The 12,947-nt window shown below is 41.6% G+C and overlaps 1 protein-coding gene across 1 annotated transcript in view; it reads left to right on the forward strand.

Moving 5' to 3' along the window:
• Positions 1-12,947, forward strand: part of LRRCC1 (leucine rich repeat and coiled-coil centrosomal protein 1) — a 50,729-nt gene that overhangs the window by 25,963 nt on the left and 11,819 nt on the right. The window contains exons 12-15 of the mRNA XM_018555760.1: positions 1,002-1,141; positions 5,262-5,463; positions 11,267-11,452; positions 12,524-12,698. Coding sequence (XP_018411262.1) covers positions 1,002-1,141; positions 5,262-5,463; positions 11,267-11,452; positions 12,524-12,698 — 703 coding nt within the window. The remainder of the gene's footprint in view (positions 1-1,001; positions 1,142-5,261; positions 5,464-11,266; positions 11,453-12,523; positions 12,699-12,947) is intronic.

The raw sequence follows: 12,947 nt of genomic DNA on the forward strand, positions 1-12,947 counted from the left end.
TTTGATGGTGCCTGCATAGTTTTGGTTCTAATGCCACTTGGCAGAACCATTAGTATGACACCAATGATCTTTTTGGGGGGGGGCATTCTTCTCACTGTGCTTGCTGGCACTTCCTGTCCCACGGTGTCTGCATGCGGGTGCACGCTGTCCATAGACTTACCTTGTGTCTCTCCTCGTCTCCCGGCCGAAAATCTGAACTGCGCATGCGCCCGCCCCAAGATCCTTTGCGGCTGCCCGAGATTTTCGGATGGGAGCGCACGGCGAAGACACAGGTAAGTTTTTAAACCTCTTTTAAAGCTGTTTTTGTTTTTTTTTTTTACGTTTTTGCATATATTTACTGCTTGCTAGCAGTAGATATAATATATGCCAAAAAAAAACGGAGGGTTTAATAACCCTTTAAGTAGTGATAAGGAATGACCTATATTGTGTTGGTGTTATATGGAACACCAGGCTTTTTTTGGCCTTGTTTGGATGGGCTGCAGTCTCCACCACCTTCTGAAAAGTGATCTGTGGTGAATCGCTTTTCGGAAGGCGGCGGAGCAGTAGCTGCCCGGCATTCAGGAGGCGTTACTGCCACCTTCTTAATGCAGATTTTGGGGGTTTTTTTCCAATGGGATTTCTTTGTGAAGGTGGGCACGTGGTTGCAGCCACATTCTGTTCATTTCAGTTTTTGTGTTTGACAAGTGGCACCGCCTCTCACACACCATGATGTATATATTTTTTGCTGCAGTGCAAAGCATAACTGCCGTTGCAATGTATACAGCACTGTGCGGCCACAGTGCTACCATTACAGCAGGCAGCTGCAGGCTGGTAAAACTGCACATGAACCACTTTAACTGATAAAAGCGTTTCTTGATTTTAAAAAAATGTGTAGGCATTCATTTACATTTTTTTTTCTTCTGCCTATTGTTTGGTTGTGTGGACAGACATTGGTAACAGTGTGGGTAGCATTGTTATTATTTTGCACCGTATATAAATAAAAATAATTCCTTTGAACACAGATGAAACACACGCAGGAAGCAGACCGCAAGGTAACCGCCTCCCAGAGAGAAATTGAGTTGCTTCGAGGATCTATGCGTCAGCACAAAGACAAAGTCCAACAGCTCCATGAACTGCTTACATCAAGGGAGCAGGCACACAGGTACTTCTGATTGTCACCAGCTCCCCAGAATCTTATAAATACCCAGACATCAGGCACAGTGCTAACATTGAGCATTCTCATCAGTTTAATCTCTTGCTGGGAGAACCGTGTTCAGAAGCTGGATGTAGACTGCTGCCACCTTTAGGAGGCCTGAAAATCTGCCTGGATATTATCTTTTCATTTAAATGTATTTCCAAATGAAATAAACATTCTAAAGGATGTATATGGATAAGTAGGTTCCCAGCTATTGTATTTAGCTGCAGAGATCATAGGCCCCTATGAAGTTGTTCTCAACGGTTGAATTACATGTTTCAACAAAAATGGTTTTATTATATTGCCTCAGTAACTGATCTGACATTTATGCTTTTTTGGAAGTGATTCCACTTGTCATTTGCCATTCAGAGAGATTAAAGTATACAGTATCTCTAGCTAAAACTTTGTCAGGTTTTTACTGCTATCTGGTACTCCCTTCAGGTATTTCCCCTTATGACTTACCAAGGTTGTCACCAGGACAGAAAGTGAAGTGAGGATATCAACAAAACCACTTTCTTTGTAGAGCAAGGGAATGCTAGAATCCCTGTCATCTTTCCCTCACTTCCCAGCTGTTGATAACATTGTCACCAGGACAGGGAGTGAGGGAAGATCTCTCCAATGATGTCTTTGCCATCAATAAAAATCTGACAGAGGTTCTAAAGCTGGCTATACACTATGAATTTCGGCCAGTTTTTGATGAACCCGTCAAATTCGTTCAGTAGGTGGCCCTGTCACCACCGTTCCATCCGTCATGCTTTAATCAGAAAATTGAAGAAGCCAGATGGAAATTTTTCTGGTGAACAGTGATGGCAGTCAATCAGCTGCTGTCTCCTTGGGTTTTCTGACGGCAGCACGTCTGCCGCTGTCGGAATGCAATAGCCCAGCAGGAGATTCATCCATACACGCTGTTTTAGCATTGATGAATGAATCTGTTATTTTCTTCTTTTTTTTTTTTTTTTTTTTTTTTTTTTTTTTTTTTTTTTTTTTTTTTTTTTTTAGTTCAGCGCACAGGTTGAACAAAAAAAAAAGTGTATGGCCAGCTTAAACCTTCCCAGCTCTATCCAAATCTAAAAACAAAAAGGTTACAACCGGAGTGCCCCCTCATACATTAAAAAAAAGCTCCTTTTTATAAGCTTTTCTAATGTTAGAAGTCTAATGACTGTGCTAATGCGAGGTACTTGTGATATAATCAGTGCATGCTGGTATATCCAGCCTGGGGGAAAAAGACTTTACATAGTTAATTGTAAAGGATTATAAATGCTTGACACAGAGGATCTGTAACTCGTCAATTTTGTAGACTTGTAGTCGCTGCACTTTTGTTTAATTGAAAGAGATGCAGCTGTCATCCCTTTAAGTACTAATTGGCATTTCTAGCTTAAGGTGAGTCTTGTATGCACTACACATATTTGTGCACTTTGCAGTGTAATGCTAAACAAATATGCTATAGAATTTATTTGTTCAAAGTATATGTGTCAGTATTAAAAAAAAAATGGGCTCAACTGACTCGGGACTGAAATGCAAGCACCTAGAGAGCTTTCTGCACATACTACTTCTCACGCACCCCTGGGATCCCAAATCTCAACTCTGTAACATGGAAATTCAGAAACTTCCTGTCAGTCATGAAAATGTTCTAAACATAAAATAAACTCCAACCACCTTTAGGTATATCTTTTATAGAGCTGCAGCTAACGATTATTTTCAAAATCGATTAGTTGGACGATTATTAAGTTCGATTAATCGGTTAATCGGATAAAAAAAATTAAATACATTTTAAAAAATGGCTCCAGTGATGGACTACTAGTTTGTATTGAGATTGTAGTCCATCACAGGAACAAGCTTGGAGCGGTGGAAGTAAAGAAAAGGAAAAAAAAAGTGTGGTGTGCAATATAGTGAAATGAAAAGTGTAAAATTATACAGCAATTAATGTAGAATGGCACCGCCTATTAAGGACTACAAAACCCAGCAATAGTACATTATACAGCACAATGCAGAATACCACCAGCTATAGAAGAGTACAACAAATCCCAGCAATAGTACATTATAGCTGGTAGTATTCTGCATGGTGCTGTATAATGTACTATTGCTGGGTGTTGTAGTCCTCTATAGCTAGTGGTATTCTGCATTGCGCTGTATAATGTATTATTGCTGGGATTTGTTGTACTCGTCTATAGAACATGTCTTGCCAAGTAATGCAGGAGCCTCAAAGCCTAGGAGTTCCAAAATGTAGATTTTGACATTTCCTAACATTGTTAAGGTCTGGCCTGCCATTCCTTTTCCTTACACAGCTTCCTATTACATCATAATGATATGTCAGTGGGGTCGGGCCAGCTTGTGGCACTGCTAGGAAATGTCAAAATGTGCATAGTTAAGCCCCCAGACTTTAGGGCACTTATCAAGACTTCCTATTACATCATAATGATATGTCAAGGAGGTTGGGCCAGCTCCTGGCGCTGCTAAGAAATGTCAAAATTTGCATATGCAAGCCCCCCAGGCTTTGGGGCACTTAACAAAACATGTAAAGATGTAAGATAATGTCTGCATTACATTCCTATTTAGAACATTTACCATTGGTATGAAATGGCATGCTGGTGCCTCTGTCTGTCCAACCCTCCTGCTGAATACCCTGGGAGCCCAAAACCTGGGATATTTTAATATGTATTTATCAGCCAGCTCCAAGGGTTAAACTGCTAGGCCAACCTATTCATTCTCCCCCACCTCCAGGCTTCACTTTTGCCCCTCCCTTCCAGGATACAATTCGTATTACGCCCCGTGCCGGCCTGTGTGTAGAGCGGATTAGCCGTTCCGGTCCGTGCTGTAAGTGGCAGGCTATGAAGGCGGTACACTGGGACTGTTATTGCTGTTTAAAGTATTGCTGGGATGTGTAGCCCTCTATAGCCTATGCCATCCTGCTTTGCTGTAAATAGGGATACACCTATACCGCACAGCTCCTCCTCCTTCCCAGCGCCCACACAGCCATGGTTAGACCAAGCCGCCCGCACCCTCCGCAAAGCCATGTTGTGATCCTGCCGCCCACACAGCACTGGGAAGACCCGCTCATGCATCGCTGGTGAGACCCGCACGCAGCCCTGGATCACGCCGCTGAAATCTGCCCACTGCGTCACGCCGCTGCCTTCTGCGCCACACCGCTGACATCTGCACTCTGCATCACGCCTCTGCACTCTGCGTCACAACTGGCCTCTGCACAAGGGGGCCACATAATCTTATATTGCCCAGGGGGGCCCTTGTGTTGTCAGTCCGCCCCTGATTGTAATATCCCCTTCGCACACCGTGCCAATGTACTCAAATCCAGCGGGTGCTGGAACAACTGGTGGATGACGCCACAATGTACAATCTAGAAGATATGTTGTCCGCACACCATTCTGCTCCGGAATGTCCTTTTTATTCGTATTCTTTTACCACGACATGTGAATGCAACGTTTCGGAGCCTCGCAGGACCCCTGAATAAAAAGGACATTCCGGAGCAGAATGGTGTCCGAACAACATATCTTCTACAATGCATGAATGGCAGCCCACATTTTTCTTTCATGACCGATTCCTATTAAATTGTAAGCGCTCACGGGGAGGGCCCTCCTTACCATCTGGTCTTGAATTGTATTGTAATTATAATGTCTTCCCTATATTGTAAATCGCTGCACAAACTGTTGCCTCTATATAAATCCTGTATAATAATAATAACTGAATTGATAGATTTATTTGAATCTCCTCTCCGCATTTGGCCTTGTTCGGTTTTAATTCACTACACTACTAAGTTATCACTGGTGACGTATGAATCTTCAAATTGTTGATGAAGATGGGATACTTAATAGCCAGTCTATAATGTCACCATTTGCGTCTTATTATGTACTGTATATAAGGTGTATGTGTTCCTTGCTTAGCTGTTCTTTGACAACTTGGAGCAAGAAAAGGTCATAAAGCTTAAAAAATTGTCACATAACTTGAAGTTATGTCAGCCATTTCATATCCAATATTAAAGTCACCTGAGGCTGAATTGTCCTGCCTTGTATGCATAGGCTGTACTGCACTTGTCAGTGTTCACTTTCACAGTGTTTGTGTCTGTCATTGTCAGAATGGAGCTGGAGGCAAGAGTGGCATTAAATGGGCCTGAATTCCAGGGAGCTGTGGCCAAGGAACTATCCAGAGAAGAGCAACATCATAACCAGCAGATGAAAGAGTACCAAGAGAAGATGGGCGTGCTGTCACAGCAGTATGCTGATCTAGAAGATGAATTCCGTGCTGCTCTGGTTATTGAAGCAGGAAGATTTAAAGAGGTACTGTGGTGTGTGAAATATAAGGACCTGACTGAAACAATGTTAACCTGCAAGTCTTGGTTAGCTCATTAACATAATCAGAATCCTGTAAGCTTAAAGTCCAGTCAGAAACCTTTATCTTTTACTTCTCTGATGCAGTCAGGCTGCTTAAATATTAAGGTATGTGTAGGTCTTTTTTTTTTACGTATTGGGGCTGAAGAGCTATACGAGACGTTGGAGATGCAGACCACTGCTCTCACACACAGCACAGCCATCTGGATCTCCAGCATTCTGACCCACTCCCTCCAGTGTTCCAATCAACAATGCTGCTCTTAGGTAATGTGATCATTGTGGATTGGAGCACTGTGCAGGATAGGCAGGGGGTGGGGGGGCAGACTGCTAGAGATCTGAACTGAGACATTATGTAAAAGAACAGTGATCTGGACCTCCAGCATGCTGCCAACAAAGGACCGTTTGATATACTGTAGATGTACAGCATTAACACATTATTTTTTTTTTTAATCCACTGTTGTTTTGAGCCAAAGAAGAAGAACAGTTGCATGTCAGACTAGCTAAGAAAATGTTTTATTCTGAATCGTTGAATTTATTTTTGGCATGTTAAATTCTCATATTTTTCTACAAAGCAACATAAGTAACAAATGTACCTTACAATTGGCTGCAGAAATGAAAGAGGAGGTGGAAAGTTGAAGTTAGTGACTCCTTCTGTCTGCCTATATCATACTACATCTACTTGTATTTCTGAGATCTGACCAGCTTTGTACACGAAGGAAGTGTAGGGGGTTGGTGTTGGGTAGCATGCACGGTTTACATTTGTGGTTTCATTTTTCAAAGTTTTTATTAAGACATGTCTATGTTGCCCCTTGTCACCAATAAGATTGTTCAATTTCTGTCAGACTTTGTACTGTTGGATCAGGGGTAGACAAGTTAATTTGGAAATCAGCCGGTCTGTCCTATCCGGTTGCCAACAGGATTTTTTAGGAGCAAACTCCTTTCACAATAATTAGAAAAAAAAACTCTCAAAAGTTAGGCACTAGCTATAGGTTTTCAGGACCATTGGCTACCTGAGTCCTGGGATTAGTTATAGAAGCATAGATGGTGTGCTGTAAAGGTGTCAATTGACATTAGAAGATCTACCAATCTGGCAATGCCTGGATTGGGTGATCATCTATTGTCGGTGAAGCAGTCTCCCAACAACCCTTGGGGATAATTGTTTGACCAGACAAGTCAGAAAACTTAGACTGATTGCTATCATTTTCTACTAGATAAGCAATTGTCGATAAGCTGCATGCTTTCATTAACCAGTAGCAAGTGACCAGTGTGCTCCATTTTAGGGGAGAGGATGGCCCAAAAGACAATGTAATATGGTTGTATCATGGACACACATGTGGCCATTCACTAGTGTCTGTGACAACTTTTTTTTATCCGGGTTTTGTGGCTCAGGATGTCACTGGTGGTTAGCTAATTGGCTGGCTAATAACCCTTTCCAAAAAGAGAAAGGAGTTCTGGGTAGGTGTCATTTTTACTGATGAGGCCCAGAAACCAAAACTGTACTGTCCACGGTGTCATGTGATGGCTCTCTGCTTTTAAAGTGTCCCTAAAGCCTAAGTTCTTTTTTGTTTCCCCTAATGCTGGTGTAAAGACTTTCCTTATGTGATGCCTCTTGATGTATACATTTTCCTCCTTTCACCTGTTACAAGTCGCCCCGTCGGCGCTGGTGATGCTGTCCAAAGCTTCGGTGTCTCCTTCTTACAGTGTCCCACAGAGACACCCCTGCATGCGCATTCCCATTGTGCGTTCACTGCCTCTCATTGCAAGCCGCTCCTTATCCCCCCTCCTGTGACCTCAAGTGCGCATGTGCCTCTGCCCACACTGTGTCCTCAATACATACCCTCTTCTACCTGGGGGATCGAGGAACTGTGCTGTGGCCAGGACTGTGCGGCAGGGAGACTTGGGCCACACTGCGGCCTTTATAAATTTTGGATCATGCTACACTGCTTGCTAGCAGGGAATTCAGGTAAAAACTGCTGAGTGCTTAGTACCACTTTAAGTGAACCTGTCCTTTGCCTATACCAGACAAAGTAACAATTGCACTGCATGAAGCAGGTATCAAGTGGAGTTTTGTTTTCTGCTATGTAATATTTTTGACTATTTCTATAATCCTTTGAAAGGAGAGCATTAAAAAAATCTATGTTTGTTTTTATTGGGTATTATTGCATTTATTTTTTAGATTTATGGTATGAAAACCAATATAATTTTTTATAGCAATGCAATACCTTACTGGAATTGTTTTAAACTTGGAGAGTGCCGTTGACCCCCTGTTAGTAATAGATTACAGTAGTCGGTGCTAGTCAGGTATACAGCATCTCACATTAAAGGATAAAGCAAACCTTGCCATGAACACACTGATTTACTCAGAGATAGAAACAGGCAATGCAGACTGACTGGTGAATGATATCACACGGCCAGTATAATTCATACAAGTGTCTGTCTTTGGTAATAACCGTTCTGCTTTTTCATTAACTTCGACATTATGTCAACCCCTCAAAAACATTCTTCACGGAAATGTGTGTATAGATCATAAAATGCAGCTAAGCATCAGCAGCGGAAATCACTTGCTCTGGACGGAGATTCTCTGGGGCATTCTGTAGCTTTATTGATATTGAAAGATTTAAGGGGAGATTATGGTTTTAATTGCAGTTCTTTACTAGTAATTGGAAAACTGAAGATATGTAGAGGCAAAATGCATTGAGAACACATCCTTGTGGCTACAACTAACAGAAAAAAGACAGCCGCTCCATTTGTTTAAAGGATATGTGTTGAGAGACATATGAAAGGTGCCGTTGTGACCTCCTCCTGAAAATCCCAGTTATCTAGCTGTCTCTGGCTTCAGTGCTTTCAGTCTCTGACCCAGAATACTCAGGCAGCCATTGAAGTCAGAAGTCCAGATTTGCTTTTTCCCTGCAAGTGATTCAAGCATCTTTTGCTGCAATACTTGTATTTAATCTGTATCAGCCCCCCCTGCAGTAATATGATGTCACCACTAGATGTCCTTAGTCTTCCAGCCTGCGTCATTCAACCCACTACCTCTGAGCCCAGGGACTACATCATTGCACAACCTTGGCTTAGAGAATTACTGCACTGCGAGCTATTCTTCAATCTGTGGTCTATGATGACCCCCAAATCCTGCTCCGTTTCCGACTTCCCTAGTGGCGCACCCATAAGTGTTTAGTCCATTTGCCTATTTTTAACTCCAAAGTGCATTACCTTGCATTTATCTACATTGAACTTCATCTGCCATACAGTTGCCCACTCCCCGAGTTTATCCAGGTCCTCCTGTAATGTTATAACATCTAAATCCGTGTCAATTACCCTCCCAATTTTCGTATCATCAGCAAACACTGAGACACGGCTACTTACTCCCTCCCCGATATCATTAATAGGTTAAAAAGCATGGGGCCCAGCACAGAACCCTGGGGCACGCCATTCATGACCTCAACCCAGTCTGAAAAGGTGCCGTTTAGCGATACTCTTTGTACACGTTCCTTTAGCCAGTTTTCTATCCACGTGCACACTGATTCATCTATGCCCATATCCCTTAGCTTGTATAACAAGCGTTTATGTGGCACCGTATCAAATGCTTTGGAAAAGTCCAGATAAATCACGTCCACCGGCCTCCCTCCATCCAGATCTCTACTTACCTCTTCGTAAAAGGTCAGCAGGTTGGTCTGGCAGAACGATCCTTCCTAAATCCATGCTGGTTATGAGTTATTATGCCCTGATCCCTGACGAATCCCACTAAGTAATCCTTAATAATTCCCTCTAACAGTTTACATACTATGCATGTCAGACTAACTGGTCTATAGTTCCCCGGTTGGCATTTTGATCCTTTTTTGAATATAGGTACCATATTAGCCCTTCGCAAGTCGCTTGGTACTCTGCCAGCCATTACGGATTCCTTAAAAATGAGGAACAATGGTTTTGTTATCTCCATGTGCAGCTCCTTGAGTACCTTGGGATGTAGATTATCAGGTCCTAATGCTTTATTTGCATTTAGTAGTTTAAGCCTATGTTGTATCCCAGTTTCAGTCAACCACTCAGGTGTATTTCCTGTTGAATTTTGTGTCTTATCCTGTACATTAAACCCGTCTGTTTCCTTGGTGAATACCGACGAGAAAAAAGTATTTAGCGCCCCGGCCCTCTCCCTGTCATTTGTGAGTAATGTACCATTTATGTCCTTTATTGGGCCTATCTGGTCCTTTCTCCCCTTTTTACTGTTTATGTTATGATAAAAAATGTTGATATAATGATATAAAATACACCCTTCTCCCCTGGAAGTGAAATGTTGATAATAATACAACCATGCATAGATAGTTTCCACTATTTGCACACTCCTATAATCCAGGGAAAGAAAGAGTGCTCAATATACAATCTAATATAACACTGACAGCAAATCTATATGTATATACATATCAAAATGTATTACCGCTTTCCTGTGTCACATACTAGAAAAGGAATTACCCCATAAAAACATCTAAAATTGCTAAACTGCAGGGCCTTGTATATAATTATAGTACTCCATATATTTGTCCATAAACTATCAAATTATATACACATAGTCCATATAAAGCAGCTCCAGTCAAAGCAGTTTAAAGTGCTGCAACCATAGTCTCTGTATCACCTTAAAAATATTAGATTACAAGCATACACCCTCAGCAAGCGGCTACATGGAATATTTGCTGCATAGCAATTCTAAATTTCAAATAATCCAGACGGACATATAGGGGGTGATTTACTAACCTAAACACACGCACGCACTAGGTGCGTGTGATTTTTACACAGCAAAACGTATTTATCAACCAAAAAGTCTCTAAAAGCATATTTCCACTAATGCCATATATGGAAAAATCATGCACATGATGCATATATAATGCTGCTTCACAGTTTAGACAAAAATGGTTAGCTCATGCATTTACATTCCTGCATTCATCAACGCAAGCAACACAACGTAGAGCTAATTTACACAACATCATCTTGCAATTCATGCTTGGCTTTGCACAACACACCTGCTGGGTGTGTACACATTACAAATGTGTCTAGATTCCACCAATAGATCATGCTGGGAGGGAACACACTACAGAGGTGTATACTTGTTCGTGGCGTGTTTATAAGGTTAGTAAATCAACCCCATAGTCTGGATTATATGCCTTTTTTTCTTTGTCTAGCATGCCCAGAGTCCTAGTTTTTAATATATTGACAACAAGCAAGAAGAAAATTAGAAGTAACCTGGGTTTCAGAATTCTTCCCGCATACTGTCTGTCTGTAGGACATCTATAAAACATGTGTCCACAAAGGGGGACAGACCTGTGGATGTTATATGTATTCTTTAGGTACAAGCCCAAATAAATATAATATGACCTGCAGTAGTTATTTGAAGGGTCATTTATGTGACTCCTTTTGTCCAACATGATGGAAGTCTTTATGCCAGATTTATTATGTTTTAACTTTTCCTGTCAATTCTTGTTCGTTGTGACCCGATTGTACTGTAACAATTGCCCATATAGCCTTCATATTAGCCAAAATAATTATTGTACCAGTGTGCTGGCTAAACCGTGCCTTCCTGCATATAGTTTGAATGCATGGACCAAAGCCTATAGTCCTCTAGTGGACACAAGTTTCAGTAATTGCTCACACTGCTTTCAAAGATGTAAATATTTGGACATTCCATGTGATGTTACCTGATTAATAATAATGATAAAAGTACATTGAAAGAATGTGTGAAAATGTGTGTTTTTTGGTGCCACAGGTGAAAGATGGCTTTGACAATGTCACAGCAGAGTTAGCAGAGCATAAGGAAGCTCTCTCCCGCATCCGAATGAAAGAGAAGCAGTCGGCAAGTTTAATCCGGGAGCTTACCACTATGGTGAAGGAACAGAAGACGAGGATTGCAGACACCACCAAAACAAAACAAGAAATCATCAAAGATCTAAAAGTATGTTTGGGTTTTACTGTAAACTGAAAATGATCCAGATATCAGGGAATGTGAAGCGTTAGATTGTCCAAGAATTGGTCTTGCCTTTGAATAATTGTACTAGAATTCCACTTTTTCTATCCAGTACTGAATTGTTCAGGGGTGCAAGAGGGGTGCCTCAGGAGCTGCATCCAGTGTGAGTGATCACTGATTCACTCCTCATCAGGCAAATAATTAGGGGATCCTTAAGACTCTTACCAATTCACAGAACCTGTCATTCTGGTCAGAGAGGGCTCCACCAATGAAGAAAGGAATCCTCGCCCTGATATGAATGACATAGTGAACAACCCCAAGATATTCTGCCATGTCTTTCTGTAGAGGAGCAGACAGAATTTGTGGATGTAAGGACATCTGGGGGGAGCGGGGCGACTACACCGAACCTTGCCAGCCAGATACCACATTAGAGCAAAATTCCAGACTGGAGGCAGAATCTACCAGTGAGAAACAATAGTGACAATCCACCTTTAAAGCTGAACTCCCAGCAGAAAGTCGTACGCACAGATGAAATACATATAAAATAGATGTATTACTTACCAGTGGATTTGTAATTTTGGCCGTCCAGTCCTGAGATACGCAACAGAATTACACAGCACCTTGGTGAATGACACCAGTTTCTATGTTACTGTCAAGGAATACAGTGGTGTCCTCTGTACACCGCCAACCTGTTGATTGATTGTACAGCGAAGAAGCAGACTGATGGTCATCCTGCTGCTCATATTTTTTCCTATCAGCATGCAGTTTCTTGCATGCAGCACACTGGCTTCCAGTGATGCCACTCCCTCTTCAAGACTGAGTGCTGCTGCACATTGGAATAGAAGAGACCCATTGCGTTTAAAGTATTAATGACTGAAAGTGAAATCCGGGTACTTACATTAGTTGTACTTATAAAAATAAATGTAACAATTAATTCATGAACACAGAGCTGCATTATTAAGTGCCTTTTATAACTGCTTTAATTATATACTGCATATTATCTCAGAAAAGCTAGTTTCTTTAATTTTTGGAAATAATCGTGTTTTATTGTGTCTGCAGAGTAAAATACGCAGCCTAGAGATGGTGGCAGAAGAAGATAAACAAAAAACTCTTCAAATTCAGCTTCTAAAACAAGAAAAATCCAAACTCATTTCACAGCTCACTGCCCAGGAGTCACTGATCGATGGATTAAAAGCTGAAAGGAAAATCTGGGGACAAGAACTTACCCAACAAGGTAAGATCATTACATTGATGTGTAGGACAGAATGCGCTGTTTCAGTGAGTTAGCTACAGTCTGTTTCTCTTAATTCCCTCAGATCTCCCCTGTGTTTTGCTCAACGCTCTACAGGGAGTTAATGCTGGGGAAAAAAATTGGTACTGGAACTGATAACCGATCATGCACGGCAGCTGTATGATGTACTCTGAATGATGTCATTCACACAGACCGGTCATATCTAATCTAAAAAGTGATCTTTTCATGGGG

This window comes from Nanorana parkeri, unplaced genomic scaffold (genome assembly GCF_000935625.1).
Source record: "Nanorana parkeri isolate BGI_ZX_2015 unplaced genomic scaffold, ASM93562v1 scaffold213, whole genome shotgun sequence".
Lineage (NCBI taxonomy): Eukaryota > Metazoa > Chordata > Amphibia > Anura > Dicroglossidae > Nanorana > Nanorana parkeri.